This window comes from Pongo pygmaeus, chromosome 10, assembly GCF_028885625.2.
Source record: "Pongo pygmaeus isolate AG05252 chromosome 10, NHGRI_mPonPyg2-v2.0_pri, whole genome shotgun sequence".
NCBI lineage: Eukaryota > Metazoa > Chordata > Mammalia > Primates > Hominidae > Pongo > Pongo pygmaeus.
The window spans coordinates 19,790,237-19,806,381 of record NC_072383.2 but is presented as its reverse complement, the minus strand read 5'-3'; the positions used below and the strand labels follow the sequence as shown (position 1 = coordinate 19,806,381).

General features: G+C 41.6%; 1 protein-coding gene and 1 pseudogene across 11 annotated transcripts in view; both read right to left on the bottom strand.

Annotated features, from left to right (window-relative positions):
• PLEKHA5 (pleckstrin homology domain containing A5) overlaps positions 1–16,145 on the bottom strand; it is a 242,703-nt gene that overhangs the window by 67,577 nt on the left and 158,981 nt on the right. The window contains exon 14 of one of the 11 annotated variants that reach the window (XM_054442315.2): positions 16,000–16,053. The exons of the other annotated variants lie outside the window; for them this stretch is intronic. Coding sequence (XP_054298290.1) covers positions 16,000–16,053 — 54 coding nt within the window. The remainder of the gene's footprint in view (positions 1–15,999; positions 16,054–16,145) is intronic. 11 annotated transcript variants of the gene reach the window in all.
• On the bottom strand, positions 89–16,048 carry LOC134740358 (serine/arginine-rich splicing factor 11-like; annotated as a pseudogene).

Sequence of the window (16,145 nt, the reverse complement as noted above, 5' to 3'; positions counted from 1 at the left end):
CCAGGCTGGAGTGCAATGGCACGATCTCGGCTCACTGCAACCTCCACCTCCAGGGTTCAAGCGATTCTCCTGCCTCAGCCTCCTAAGTATTTCGGATTACAGGCATGCACCACCATGCCCAGCTAATTTTGAATTTTTAGTAAAGACGAGGTTTCACCATGTTGGTCAGGTTGGTCTTGAACTCCTGATCTGAAGTGATCCACCCGCCTCAGCCTCCCAAAGTTCTGGGATAAAATGCTTCAACTTGGGATCAACAGTACTCATAAGCTTCAGCAACTGATCTGTGGCAACAGACTGAGTTCAAGTTTGCTCCAGGAAGCCCAAGTGCAGCAAGGGCAGGAACAAGAGTAGGAGCCCCCAAAGCAGCCAGTGGAACAGCTGCTTTGAGTAAGTGGGTTAGGAGTAGGCAGGAGCCCAACACCAGGCAGAAGACCTGCCATTGCATTAGCTGGTGCCAACAGAGACAAGCCTCAGCCTTATCAGGAATAACTCCTTCTGCATATGGTACGTTATCAAAGCTCTGTCAAGGAATACAGTGTTTGTCAGACATGGTGCGACAACCGCTGAGTCTGGATCATGGAACTTAACGAGATTGAGATTGGCAAAGGTGAATTATCCGGCGGGAAGAGGTGTGGTTCGTCGATCTTGCCTAGGAAACCGAAGAGAGTCCGCATCTGCTCAGAGCTAGCGCTCGGGGAGATTAGTCACCTATTACCTCGATGCCGCCGCCTCCACCGCCGCCACCACCTCCGCTACTGTGCCCGCCGCTGGGGCCCGGATCCGCAGTGCTGGGGACGATGGTAGTGTTGCTCATGGCGCTGCTCGCGTTCTCGCTCTTGCTTTAACACATCAAACACACAGCGAGGAGGGGGAAGAGGAACCGGTTCATGGGAGGTGGGTATCCATTGCTACAGCCTCTGCTGCTCCAGTCGCTGTCGCCACCTTTTCTCCACCCCGCTGCACGCCGCGGGGGAGGGGAAGAGAGCACGCTAGTTGGAGACCACGAGAAAACAAACGGCCACCCCCACCTCGCCTCCAACCCCACAATTTTCATAATTAACTCTAGCTGTAAATAAGAAAACATACGCGGCAACATCTTGGAAATACACTTAGGTAATAATGCCGGTGTATTTCTGTTCACAACAAAACACATTTTTACTTGAAATTTCTAAGTCCAAATGTTTAGAAAAACTATCTAGAAAATCTGATACTTAATCCTGGCCTCTTCAGCAGTTTTGAGGTCTGTTGGGCGAATATGGATAACTTGATTTTTTTTTTTTTTTTAGACGGAGTATCGGACTGTCGCCTGGGCTGGAGTACAATGGGGCGATCTCAGCTCACTGCAACCTCTGCCTCCCGGGTTCAAGCGATTCTCCTGCTTCAGCTTCCCGAGCAGCTGGGATTACAGGCGTGCGCCACCAAGTCCAGCCAATTTTTTGTATTTTTAGTAGAGCCACCACGCCCAGTCTTCAAATAGTTTTTTTCTTTTTTTGAGATGGAGTTTTGCTGTTGTTGCCCCAGGATGGAGGGCAATGGCGCGATCTTGGCTCACTGCAACCTCCGACTCCCAGGTTGAAGCGATTCTCCTGTCTCAGACTCCGGAGCAGCTGGGATTACAGACATGTGCCACAACACCCAGTTAATTTTTTGTATTTTCAGTAGAGACGGGGTTTCTCCACGGTAGTCAGGCTGGTCTCAAACTCCTGACCTCAGGTGATTTGTCCGCTTTGGCCTCCCAAAGTGCTGGAATTACAGGCCCCAGCCATCCGTGCTGGGTTTTTTTTTTTTGAGACAGAGTCTCGCTGTCACCCAGGCTGGAGTGCAGCAGTGCCATCTTGGCTCACTGCAACCTCTGCCTCCTAGGTTCAAGTGATTCTCCTCCCTCAGCCTCCTGAGTAGCTGGGATTACAGGCATTCATCACCCCGTCAGGCTAATTTTTGTATTTTTAGTAGAGACGGGGTTTCACTATGTTGGTCAGGCTGGTCTTGAACTCCCGACCTTGTGATCCGCCCTCCTCGGCCTCCCAAAGTGCTGGAATTATAGGCGTGAGCCACTGCGCCCCGCCTATCGAATAACTTGATTTTAAAACCCCATCATCAAAAACCATTGAATTATATGTAATTACATCTGCTAGGATCTTGTGCAGAATTTCCCAACTGACACCCATGGGCTGGAAATGGGTTACAAGGTGTGGGGACAAGGACCACTTCAGCTTCAGAAGGCCTAGTCTGGTTCCTGCAGGGCTAATGCTCATGACATCACCTCCTGCTTATTTGTTTCAAGGTGCTGTACAAATATCCTCACTTTCTACGTGTCCACACATGAAAAAAGGCAGCACCAAGACAGTGCTTGTTTCAGAAAACCTAGACTTCTTTCTTTTTTTCATTTCTAACTAAAAAATTTAAAAAAAAGAAAGAGAGAAGGGGTTTCGCCATGTTGGCCAGGCTAGTCTCGAACTCCTGGGCTCAAGGCATCCACCCGTCTTGGCCTCCCAAAGTGCTAGGATTACAGGCATGAGGTATCACACCCAGCTGACTTTTCTCCTTTCTTTGGTGTAGTTCTCATATCTGGCAAAAGAAAAAAAAAGGCCCCCCCATAAAACTACCTATGGGGATTTAAAACCTTTACAGGTCTGGGCCCTGGCAATTCTTATTGGGGACTGGGGGAAAGAGAGCCTTGAGTATTGTACTTTGTTTTTGTCTTTCGGAAGATTTACTGTCAGTTCTGAGAAGTTAGGCTTGTGAACCATGGTCCTATCCTGGCACCAATTCAAGTAAACATGACTGCCAAAGAATTTTTCAAGGTCCAGATGAGTTGATATCAGATACTGATCAAGGTAATTGCACAACTATCAAAGATAAAAAACTTCAAATTAAGTAAACACAAGTATTGGATCTAGATTAAAATATTTTCTTGTTGTCTATGTATAAGATATAGCATTAAGAGATTTTAACCCCCTTTTAATAGCTGATGTGCAATGGCGCAATCTCAGCTCACTGCAACCTCCACTTCCCTGGTTCAAGCGATTCTCTTGCCTCAGCCTCGTGAGTAGCTGGGATTACAGGTGCCCACTACTACGCCCGGCTAATTTTTGAGTTTTTAGTAGAGACTGGGTTTCATCATGTTGGCCAGGCTGGTCCTGAACGCCTGACCTCAGGCTTCCCAAAGTGTTGGGATTACAGGCATGAGCCACCGTGCCCGGTCAGTTACTCTTTTTCTTAAGAGATGGGGTCTCGGCCATGTGCGGTGGCTCACGCCTATAGTACCAGCACTTTGGGAGGCCAAGGCAGGTGGATCACTTGAGGCCAGGAGTTCGAGACCAGCATGGGCAACATGGTGAACCCCCCCCCCCCTACAAAAAATTAGCTGGGCATGGTGGTGCAGGCCTGTGGTCCCAGTTACTTGAGAGGCTGAGGCAGAAGGATCACTTCAGCCTAGGGGGTTGAGGCTGCAGTGAGCCATGATTGCCACTGCACTCCAGCCTGGGTGACAAAGCCAGATCATGTCTCAAAAAAAAAAAAAAAAAAGGTCAAAGAAAGGATATCTTAAAAAAAAAACAAAAACAACGGGGTCTCACTATGTTGCCCAGGCTTGAGTGCAGTGCTTATTCACAGATGTGATCCCACTACTGATCAGCACGGAAGTCTTGACCTGCTGCATTTCCCACTGGGCTGGCTCATCCCTCCTTAGGCAGCCCAGTGGTCCTCCGTTCCCAGGAGGTTGCCATATTGATGCTGAACTTAGCGTGGACACCTGATCAGCATAGTGCACAAAAGCCCACAACTCCTGGACTCAAGTGATCTTTCTGTCTCAGTCTACCTGGCAGCTGGGACTATACAGCCTTGTGCCACTGTGCCAGCTACTTTAGTAGCTTTTAAATGTCTGTTTCAAATCTATCTCTGGAGAAATTAGACCAACTCTGAACTCAGAAAAAATAGGATATTCTAACTCATGAGGTAAGATGCTCCTGAATCATTTGGGGAGGGGGAAAAGAGATGAGTAGTGAGCAGAGCCAAGGTGGTCATTCATATAATTCATCCTTAGGAAAAATTAATTCTCCATACTCCCTTTAAATATAATAAGTGATTAAGCAGTGGCTTAATTGCTCTCTTAAAAGTTTATATAATAATCTAGAGGCTGGATGCGATGGCTCACGCCTGTAATTGCAGCACTTTGGGAGGCTGAGGTGGGTGGATCACCTGAGTTCAGGAGTTTGAGACCAGCCTGGCCAACATGGTGAAACCCCGTCTCTACTAAAAATACAAAAATTAGCTGGGTGCGGTGGCGTGCGCCTGTAGTCTCAGCTACTCAGGAGGCTGAGACAGGAGAATCAGTTGAACCCGGGAAATGGAGGTTGCAGTGAGCCGAGATGGCGCTGCTGCACTCCAGTCTGGGCAACAGAGCAGGACTCCGTCTCAGAAAAAAAAAAAAAAAATTCATACAGAACAGTGCTGTCCAACAGAACTTTCTGTGATGATGGAAATGTTCCACATCTGTGTAGTTCAATATTGACTACTTGAAACGGGGCTAGCGTGACTGAGGAAATGTTTTTACTTATATATATATGTAACTACAAATTTAAATAGCCACATGTGGCTAGTGGCTATCATATTAGATACCAGGTCTAAAAATTCTACACCAGTAGGCTGGGGGCAGTGGCTCACATCTGTAACAGCAGCACTTTGGGAGGCCAAGGTGGGAGGATCACTTGAGGTCAGGAGTTCGAGACCAGCCTGGCTAACATGGTGAAACCCCGTCTCTAATAAAAAATACCAAAATTAGCTGGGTGTGGTGGTGGGCACCTGTAATCCTAGCTACTCAGGAGGCTGAGTCAGGAGAATCACTTGAACCTGGGAGGTAGAGGTTGCAGTGAGCCAAAATCATGCCATTGCACTCCAGCCTGGGCGAGAGAGGACCAGTAAAGCAAGTATGATTTTCCCCATGATCTGCAACTCATTTGCAGAAGGGGAAACCTTTGCTCAAGCTGTCTTGTAACTTAGTTTACTTGAGTCTGAATTCTGTGCTAATAGTTCCTTTTTCTTGAACAGTCTGGGTGGATACAGAGCAGAGCTTCTGTCCTTCACTGTTAACTAAGAAGACCCATCTCTTGCTGTCATTTTCCATTTAAGTGGAAAAGGGACTTTTTCCTGAGTTCTTAATGACTTCTTCAGAAAAGATTTTTTCAGTTGGGAATCTGTCTTAACAAAAGCAAAAAACCCCACAGCGTAATCACAGAATACTCCATTTTCTCAAGAATGTCCTCCTGTGTCTACATCAATAAGCTCTTAAGATGTGCAGCAAAACTAAAAAGCTAAAGAATTTGACATGCCCAGGGTGAGGCTTTAGGGAATGTGGGGGTCTTTATAAATACGTCATTTAGATAATAACAATGTAAATTTGCCTTCCACTCTCTCTAGGCACATCTGAAAGTCCAAGAACCTGAGATTGAAGGGTATGCTACCTATTGAAACCACTCTTCAACAGGAAGCAGGAAAATTTGAAGTGACTTCAGTAACAGAAGAATGTAAATAAGTCTCTTTATAACTGAAGGGGTTATTGAGATTACTTCAGAAGTTTTAAAGTAATTTGAATAAATTATCATATGTTTTTCCTATAAGTAAAACCTGCAAACATTACTATTGTTATATAGTCATAAGAATCAACAATATTTTTAAAGATATAGCTAGACTTTATAATATTTCCCCTTTTCTTCAAGGAAGATAGATTATGTACTTGTGGTGTATTTGAAAGCAAACTTTGAAGGCCTGGGCTAGTGCCATTCCAAATAACTTACTTACATTTGGCTACGGATAAGTTTTACAGATCTGATTTTTTTTTACTTCAGTAGCTTAATATATTTTCCTTGTTTAATGGCCTTTTCCTAATCACCGTTTCTTTAATTTCAAGCAAGGCTACTACTATGTTTATCCCTGGCATCCACAGGAAACAGGAAATATTAAAAGAACTCAAGATCAATTAAACAAATCTTTTACTGTGAACATAAGGTTTGAAATTGTCACATTTTCTTCTTTGCAAATATTTTAAGGATACACTAAAATCTACCATTTTTAAGTGAAAAAACATTCCTGAAGTGAAAATCTTACATCTCTGTTAGTCAAAAAGGTACTTGTTCTTGCCATGGATAAATCTATTCTAAAATATACTTGAATTTTGTTTTATTTTTGAGACGGAGTTTTGCTCTTGTTGCCCAGGCTGGAGTGCAACGGCACGATCTCGGCTCACCACAACCTCCGCCTCCTGGGTTCAAGAGATTCTCCTGCCTCAGGATCCTGAGTAGCTGGGATTACAGTTATGTGCCACCACGCCAGGCTAATTTTGTATTTTTTTTTTTTTTTAGTAGAGATGGGGTTTTTCCATGTTGGTCAGGCTGGTCTTGAACTCCCAACCTCAGGTGATCCGCCCGCCTCGGCCTCCCAAAGTGGTAGGATTACAGGTGTGAGCCACCGCATCTGTCCAAATTTTAAATCAAAATTAAAATAACTTCTAGATAGAAGGATCTGGATTTTATCAATGGTTAACTGTGTTCTTACAAAGTTACAAATGGCACTGAGTAGCTGAATTCCTACCATTAATTCAAAGATTTATCAGCTTATGTTTCAACAACATAATGACACCTTTAGGTCAATTTTAGAAATGTTTTTGGCATTTATATTCAACCTTATTTCCTTCTAAGTTTTGAACAAGAATTCTACATTGTGGGCATTAGCATCATGCCTTATCTTTGCATCCTGAGTTCCATAAATCTTTGCAGAATGAATAAACTTGCTGAAAAATGTACATAAAATTAAGACACAGGCAAAACCTACTGTAAAATTAAGACAGAAGCAAAGCCTGGTATAATGAGCTACTTTTATAATTTTGTAACTGTAAAATAGTATTTATAATATTTTGTAAATAAAAATAGGATTGTATAACTATTATGCATTTTAGAATAGGTAGGGACATTTTGTTTTCACTTTGCTGTCTTGTTAGAACCATAGCTAGAAGCTGATATTCCTCCGGTAACAAAGACAGCAGCCTGAAACTCTAAGAACAGAATGACCCATTAATTTTGAAGGAAGTTAAAACAGAATTTTTAAAAGATGAAAGAAAATCCAGTAATACAAGGTTTTCACCCTAGCTTATGATTTTGGGCAAGTCATGGAATCTGATTTAATGGGGATAAAGGTAATTGGTCCGTATGCCGCAGAGCCTGTGTATGTGAAACAAGTGGGATGTTGTATAGGATGGTGCTTTGTGAACTGTAAAGTGATATTTACACAATAAGGTTGAACAGGCACTACACAGGTACACCATGCAGAGAACGGAGTGCTTTGGAAGTATCTGAGAAATGGTGAGTCACTGGCTGGAGAAATGGGTTTATGGGGGAGGAATTATTTCACAAGTTGTGGCGTGGTGGTGGAAGACTGAAGGCTTAAATGACAAAAAGAGACTTTTTTTTGTAAGGTAAAAGGAGTCTGTGAAATTTCCTGAGTTGGCTAAAAGACATAATGTGGCAGGAGCTTTAGGAAGATTAAATGAGCAACTGGACCTAATTTCAATTTCAGCAGTCATAGACTTCCCATTTACCGAGGGCTTACTAGTTCCTCTTACTGTGTTAAGAAATTTATAGATATTACCTCAGTTAATCCCTAACAACCCTTAAAGGTTCACATTACTACTCTGTTACAAATGTGAGAGTGGAGGCTTATAGTTAACAAACTTATTATCCAAAGCCAGGGAAATTAAGATGAGGAATATCCAAGACTATTATACAATAAAACGGGATACATGACGAAATCTAGATGTGAGACCAGGAATACTGCTATGTGCATGCAAAGATTCAGGAGAAGCATTACAGAGATTTGCTGGCTAAATGATTTGCTGACTAAAGATTCAGGAGAAGCATTGCCAAGATTTGCTGACTAAATGGTAATGAGGGATCTCATATACATAAGGTGTTATGGTAGCCTTTGTTCTCCTGAGCAAACACCATGCCAACATGTAATCAGCTAAAAAAAATCTGTTCAGACAGTTCTATAGAATCTCATGATTTTTCCATTTTCAGTGAAATTGTTTTTAAAGTACATTTAATTCCAGTTTAAAGTTATCAGTTTAACATTAATACATGCTGATGTTGGGCAGACAAGATTTTAGGAGAACATAATAGAACTCCAGGCACTTGTCTGACTTAATTCTGTCATGTTCACAAATTTGGAAAATCTCCATCCTTACAGTGATGGAGCGGCAGGTAGGATGCCAAGGAGGCTTGTCATACCTTCGGTCCTTCCAGGTATTCTGCCACTTGTTTTTCTTCTTCTTCATCAGTCAGTCAGACTGTGAAAGACTGGTGTCAGGCTGTCCCAGCCATAGCCTGTAGAGGAGACTCTGCTTCACTTTCTCTATGTGTTATCCTCTTTTCCGCTGGGGGTTTTAAGGTGCCAGCCTTAAGTTCCTGGTCTAAGCAAATAGTAAAGCAAGAGTGCTGATGGCTCTCAAAGCCCAGTGAGTTCCTTCTGAAGGAAGATGTATTCAATAAATGCTTGTGACATGACCAAAGTTAAGAGCAACTGATATTCTGAACCATTTTTTTTTTATTATTTTATTTTTTTGCTTTAGCTTTTTGGTCAGGGACTTGAGGGATAAAGATGACAAGCTTTGGGCCAGGTGCGGTGGCTTACACCTGTAATCCCAGCACTTTGGGAGGCTGAGGCAGGTGGATCACCTGAGGGCAGGAGTTCGAGACCAGCCTGGCCAACATGGTGAAACCCTATCTCTACTAAAAATACAAAAATTCACCAGGCGTGGTGGTGGGTGCCTGTAATCACAGCTACTCAGGAGGCTGAGGCAGGAGAATCACTTGAACCTGAGAGGTGGAGCTTGCAGTGAGCCGAGATTGCACGACTACACTCCAGCCTGGGCAACAGAGTGAGACTGTCTCAAAAAAAAAAAAAAAAAGACAAGCTTTGTTTTGGGTACATTGAGGATGTGCTGAAGGCAGGAATTTCAAATGGAGATCTCCACAGGCAACTAGAGATACATAACTGAAACTGTGGAGAGGTGTTCTGGACAGCTTTTTTGCCCCTCTCCACATTTTTTTTCCCAGCTATTGCTGAGTCAACCACTTTGTGTATAGGAAATCCACATAGGCATAAACTCAATGTGGTGGTGAGTTAGTCTCACAGGGCAACCCTTCATCAATGGAGGATGGGAGCCAGCACAAATGCTTCCCACTTCTATTGTTCACTTGGGTAATTCTGCAGTGTTTCTACTCATTTGTCAACAGGCGTCAATCAGTCCCATAAGGCCCAAGTTGCCCATGGCAGTTGATAATATACCCCTTCCTTCCTTGTTTACTCTCTTCTCTCATACCTTGATATCATTTCCCAAAGGAAACTCCCTGCAAATGAACCCACACTACAAACTCTGCTTTCTGGGAGAAACCCAGCAGGGCTAGAAATGAAGACTCACACAGTGACAGCTAGTAAAATGAAGAACAGATGAAAACGAATTCTCAGTTGAGAGGACACCAAGAGACGGAGATCTTCCCCAGTTAGCACTGAGATAGGTTAAAAAAAAAAAAAAAGCTAAAAAAATGGGACAGATTACTGCTAAGAACAGACCCATGATAATAATGTAAGAGCACTAAATAGGCCAATTTAAGAGACACATATTAAATTCTAATCTAATCCATTATCCATTTAGTCTTACAGTTCTGACATTATTATTATTTCATATCCTGCTCAAGAATTTCCTGAGTTTTATCTCTGTCCCTCCTACTCCTCTTCTTTTTTTTGGAGATGGTGTCTCCCTCTGTTGCCTAGGCTGGAGTGCAGTGGTGCGATCTTGGTTCACTGCAACCTCTGCCTCCCGGGTCCAAGCAATTCTCCTGCCTCAGCCTGCCGAGTAGCAGGTGGTACGCACTACTACGCCTGGCTAATTTTTTGTATTTTTAATAGAGATGGGGTTTCACCATGTTGGCCAGGCTGGCTCAAACTCCTGACCTCAGGTGATCCACCCACCTTGGCCTCCCAAAGTGCTGGGATTACAGGCGTGAGCCACTGTGCTCAGCCCAAAAAAGATTTTCTTACCCTCCTCACAAGAATTTGATAATTGTTTTTAAAAAAATGTACTGATAAAAGGACACATACGTAGGTGCTGACTCTGTTGACAATCTATCCCCAATCTACTGGATCTCCAAATAAACATGAAATGTTTTTCATTCTCAAAAAAAAAAAAAATGTACTGGTAAATTATGAAGAAGGATTTGGCTACTGACTCTGGCAAACCTTAAACATTTTCATGCAAAAAAGAATACACAGGTATGCCTGAACTGTATTTTTTTTTTAACTGTACTATGGCAAACTGATTTGTCATGAAAAACTTCCTGCTTTTCCATGACTTTGAGGATAAGGTCCTTTAGCTATCTGATGTTAAAAGAAGAGGCTGGTTACTGCAGTAGAATATCATAATTCTAGGGGGTTGGTACATGTTTGGTTTACCCACAGTAGGGAGCATGCTTACCAAAAGCATGTGAAGCATTGCTCTTAAGTCTCTGGATCCTTCTGCACATCTCCACTTACATACTTTGTAGTCACAGTTCCTAATATCTCACCTTCTGTTATCACTGCCTACTTGAAAACCTGGCAGGAAGGTTATTAGGGAAAAGGAAAAGGGGAATATCATTTAAGTTCCCTCACAACTGCTCTTCAAACACTAGTAGGGAATGTTAGAAAGAAAAAGAGTAAGAAACAAATGGAAGGAAAAGCTAAAATAGAGGTGAGGAAAATGGAGGGAAACACGTTCCAACTTCCCCATTCCTATTAACACTCCTTTCATGCCTGGATCAAAAAAGTGCTACCTCTTCACTCATGGAGAGTTTTTGACTGCTTCCTGTCTTCAGCTCCTGGTCTAGTTTCTAAACGCTAATTTCATTCTTTTGCTCAGCCCAACCAGTCCTGGTCCAGGCTACAGGAGCCAAGAACTAGAAACTAGTGTAGATCTAGTAAGTGACAAGACTGAGAAACTTCAAGTCCCTACTCCCAGTGTTAGATCTGCTGAAGAAGGCATACATGTTCCTAAGATCTGAGGTTCGCACACTGAATACATTTTTTTTTTTTTTTTTTTTTAATTTTTGAGATAGAGTCTTGCTCTGTTACCCAGGCTGGAGTGCAGGGCATGATCTTGGCTCACTGCAACCTCTGCCTCCCAGGTTCAAGTGATTCTCGCTCCTCAGCCTACCAAGTAGCTGGGATTACAGGCACACACCACCAGGCCCGGCTAATTTTTGTATTTTTAGTAGAGATGGGGTTTCACCATGTCGTCCCAGGCTGGTCTTGGAATCCTGACCTCAGGTGATCCACCTACCTTGGCCTCCCAAAGTCTTGGGATTACAGGCATGAGCCACAGTGCCTGGCCACACTGAGTAATTTTTTTTTTTTTTTTGAGACACAGTTTCACTCTGTCGCCCAGGCTGTAGCGCAGTGGCGTGATCTTGGCTCACCGCAACCTCTGCCTCCACCTCCCGGATTCAAGTGATTCTCCTGTCTCAGTCTCCCAAGTAGCTGAGATTACAGGTGCCCACCACCAGGCCTGGCTAATTTTTGTGTTTTTAGTAGAGATGAGGTTTCACTATATGTTGGCCAGGCTGGTCTCGAACTCCTGCCCTCAGGTGATGCACCTGCCTTGGCCTCCCAAAGTGTTGGGATTACAGGCGTGAGCCACTGCGCCCAGCCACTGAATACATTTTTAAGAGACATGTTTTCTTCAGTGTAATTAGGGTGTGTGATACTGTTAGTCTGGTCTTCAGATATAGCACAGGGTAAAATACTATCTTTCATGGCCTGGCTTGGGAATCTAACCACCAGGGATACTATTAAAAATCCTTAATAACCAGTAGGGTACAGGAGCCAAAACACCAGTGTGTTCCTTCTTCTCTATCTTACAACCAAATATCATCAAATGGTTTGGCTACAATCAGCTCCTATGGAAACCTGTTACTCCAGTTTCAAACAAATGACTTATAGTTGGCTCTGTGGAACCTTTTAGGGACTCCTAATCATAAAATGATTGCTCAGCAGGGCAGCTTATGCTTGATCTGCCCTGTTAAGAAAAAAAATTTTTTTCAAAATTTTCTTTTTCCCTCATAAAATAAACACCAGCCACTATGGCACTTTCAAAGAACTACAACAGGATATTTCATTCTTCAGGGGAGGAGACCCCACTTTAACTGCTGATAATCCGAAATTTACTTCCAACCTCCTGGCAAGTACACAGCAAGGGCAACACTCTACTTATGGCTTCCCTCCATCCCTATTATATTCTGTTAGGCAGAAAAATAAACATGGAAAAAGCTAATAAATGTTAAATCCATTCAGTAGATGCATTTTAGGATGAAGCTGGCAAGTTTCACTTAAACTGTAACCAAAAGTGTCTCCAATATTCAGCAACAACTAAGCTGGATGAGAAGAAAATGAGTTACTGATATATTATGTATTTATTCATTCTCTACATAGAGCATGGATGAGGTACATAAAATATATAGTTGGGATTACTGTATGTATACAGGTTCTAGTTTGGGCCTATGCTATCTTAAAATTCACAAAAATGACAAATAAACCAGGGCTAGTCTTATATAAATGTGGACTTTGAATAATACACTAACTGGGCTATGGAAGCATAAACAAACTGTAATAGTGTACTTCATAATGAAACAAAAAACTGAAGAAAATTCTACCATGTAATTAGTATATCTATTGTTATTTTTAAACCACTTTAATACATGATTCATCCTCATAAACGGTGACAGTGAGAATCAAATTATATTGCTGAAGTTATAGGCACCAGAAGTCAAGATATTTGGATTGCCTGTTTAACATGTAAATCTGTAGACTTTCAGATAAGGCAATTTTATTTTTTATTTTTTATTAAACATTCCAGTAGCACCAGAAATGAGCTGACCTCTGAAGCAACTATGAGAATACTCTTTGGGTCTATGTTTTTTGTGAATAGTGACAGCGATTAACAGAATTTAAAGAAATTACAGTTTTGCTTTTGATTATTGTAATACCTCACAAGGGGCAGGAGGAAAACTACATTTTGTTGCTGGTCTTGGGTTATTCTGATGATTTATTAGGGGAGGCAGAATAAGTGTTAGAGTGAGACTAGATTAGTACATGTTCATTTGTTATGATATATAGTATAAAATGTGACCAGAGCCTTTTCCTCTTTTAGATTTTATAATTCACTCTCAAATTTGTGGTTATAAAAAACTGATGAATCAATTCATAAATCCAGGGAACCAATAATCCCTACAAAAACAACAGACCTGGTACTCTAAAATGTTACGCTACTGGCAGTAACAAGATTAAAAGCTGGAAATGTTTGAGCTGAATGAAAAATTTTATTAAAATTCAAAGTTATCTAAATCATAAATTTTTAATAAAATTATTTAAAGAGAGATTTTCTTTAGGAAACCTTAAGGGTACATACATTTAAGTATATCTGAGTTTTTGGGCAGTCTCCACCATGTTTTCATATGCTGTCTAATTATTACCTAAAAATGGCCCAATTTTTGCTATCAAAATATTCTTACTTCAAACACAAAGTATCATTCAAACAATTCTGTAATTCTTCTCATTATCACAAACTTCAAAAATTGAATAGCTTTACTTCAGATAAATTACTGGAAAAGCTTTGGTGACATGTTGAGAGAATAGAGAAGATCAATAACACATGGGGATGTTTAGAAGTCACTGGCAGGACCACAAGCATGGAGCAGTAGAAAAGGTTCAACAAAGCTTTCTTTGAGAGGAGTGATGGGAACGTGAACCTCAACGAGACCTAGGTCATTTAGGTAAAGGGATAAAACACAATCTTGACCTGGGAAAGTGATTGAGGAAGGGCATCTTAGCATATGGTGGTGTTTTTGATATATTTACCTGTCCTTTTCTAAAATTTTCTGAAGTTCTATGTCTCTGCAAGCTTTGATTCAATGAGGTCAGTAATAAATTACAGTAAACCACAAGGTTTATTTTCAGAGATGCTGGGTAACTTCAGATTCATGTTTATATCATTGTTTTTTAAACCTATTTTTTAGGACTATTTGCAGCTCTAAATACAAAGGAGTTTTTTACTTCCCATGTATCTTAGCAGCTTTCTGGCAGTGTAGAATTTTGAAGGAAGATGCATTTTTCTAGTGCATAATATACAAAGTGCATAATATACACTGTGGTTAAATTTCAACAGCCTCAATCTCTGGATTGAAGATCTGGAATTTGGATACATGAAATGCTGATTTTTAAAGCATTCCAGCGGCCAAAATGCTGATAAAAATGTTTTGTGGAAAATATATAAATTTTATATTAACAAAAGTGTGTTACTTTTAAAAATTAAAATAAGGAAAATGATTTAACACCTTTCAAAGGGTTATCCTAATGCAAAATCCCTCTTTAAATACAACTAATTTAAAGTAGCACATTACTGTTTTGTTTCAAACAGGCAAATATAAATATAAAAGCATTTGTCTTATTTTCCACAGTAACCTCTTTATTTGATAAAATAGTCAAGTTTGGACATACTGAAACAAGTTAGAATAAGTTTTGGCTTGATTTATATAAAAAATGCATTCAATGAAAGAAATTATGTCTAATAACAAAAAATTCCCAACAAATTAAAATTAAATATTAATAGAGCATTTTATAAAAACTGAGTCACTCCTTGTTCAATGCCACTTTCTCTCTTTTTTTTTTTTTTTTTTGAGATAGAGTCCTGCTCTGTTACCCAAGCTGGAGTGCAGTGGTGTGATCTTGGTTCACTGCAACCTCTGCCTCCAGGGCTCAAGTGATTCTCCTGCCTCAGCCTCCCAAGTAGTAGGGATTACAGGTGCGCACCACCACGCTCGGCTAATTTTTGTATTTTTAGTAGAGACGGTGTTTCGCCATGTTGGCTGGGCTGGTCTCAAATTCCTGACCTTAGGTGATCCACCTGCCTCAGCCTCCCAAAGTGCTGGGATTACAGGCAGGAGCCACCACACCCGGCCCATTGCCATTTTCACTTTTGAACATTCACCTCAACCAGGCACACCTGGTGCCACCACTGAGGTAATGCTAGGAATGTGAGCCTCCTATAAAACTGGCTTTACACATGTTGGCAAAGACCAAACATTGGAGGTACACAGCAAACAGGGAATAAGGACAGGCAACTGCAAATCATCTCCACTACACACTTCACCCATCTTCCTTCCTCCCTTACTCCCTCCCTCTCTCTCTTTCTCTGTCTCTTTATTTTTAAGACAGAGTTTTGCGCTGTAGCCCAGGCTGGAGTGCAGTGGTGCATGATCTTGGCTCACTGCAACCTCCACCTCCCGGGTTCAAGCAATTCTCGTGCCTCAGCCTCCCGACTAGCTGGGATTACAGACGTTCACTGTGACGCCTGGCTCATTTTTGTATTTTTAGTAGAGGCAGGGTTTCTCCATGTTGGCCAGGCTGGTCTCAAACTCCTGGCCTCCCGTGAGCCGCCTGCCTCAGCCTCCCAAAGTGCTGGGATTACAGGCATGAGCCATCGCATCCAGCCAACTTCACACACCTTTAACTCCCCTTTAGGAATACAGAGCACACTACATTCACCCTCCTTCTTGCCTTCCAACAAGACAATTCACAGCTTGGTGTCTGTTCCTTTAATTAGGTCAGCTCCAAGCTGAGATAAGCCTCAAGGAGTAGGTGTTTTAATGGGATAAGAAGAAAGAAGTCTAGAGAATTTAGGCTCTCAATTTCAGGTGACCCAGCATTTGTATCCCTCTTTACCTCCACACCTGTCCTTTCTCCTTGTTTATTATGGAATTCCTGAATCCACCTGGTCAGGGATTTCATATTCTATCGCTTGTAAAAGTCATGTTATTAATTCAACGTGACTGAAATAGCTGAGAAGCCTGAAAAATTGTATTATATTTAAGAAGTTCTATTAAGTATTAAAAGTAAGAAAATCTCTATGAATCCCACCTGATGATCCAAATATATGGTGTTCCTTTGGAGATGATGTGAAAGAATTTCATTCTAGTAGGCACCAATTAAGAAAAAAGGGACAGAGAAAGAGGATGTGGAATTCAAGAAAAGGTCAATTTTGGAATAAGAAAAACAGGTAATTT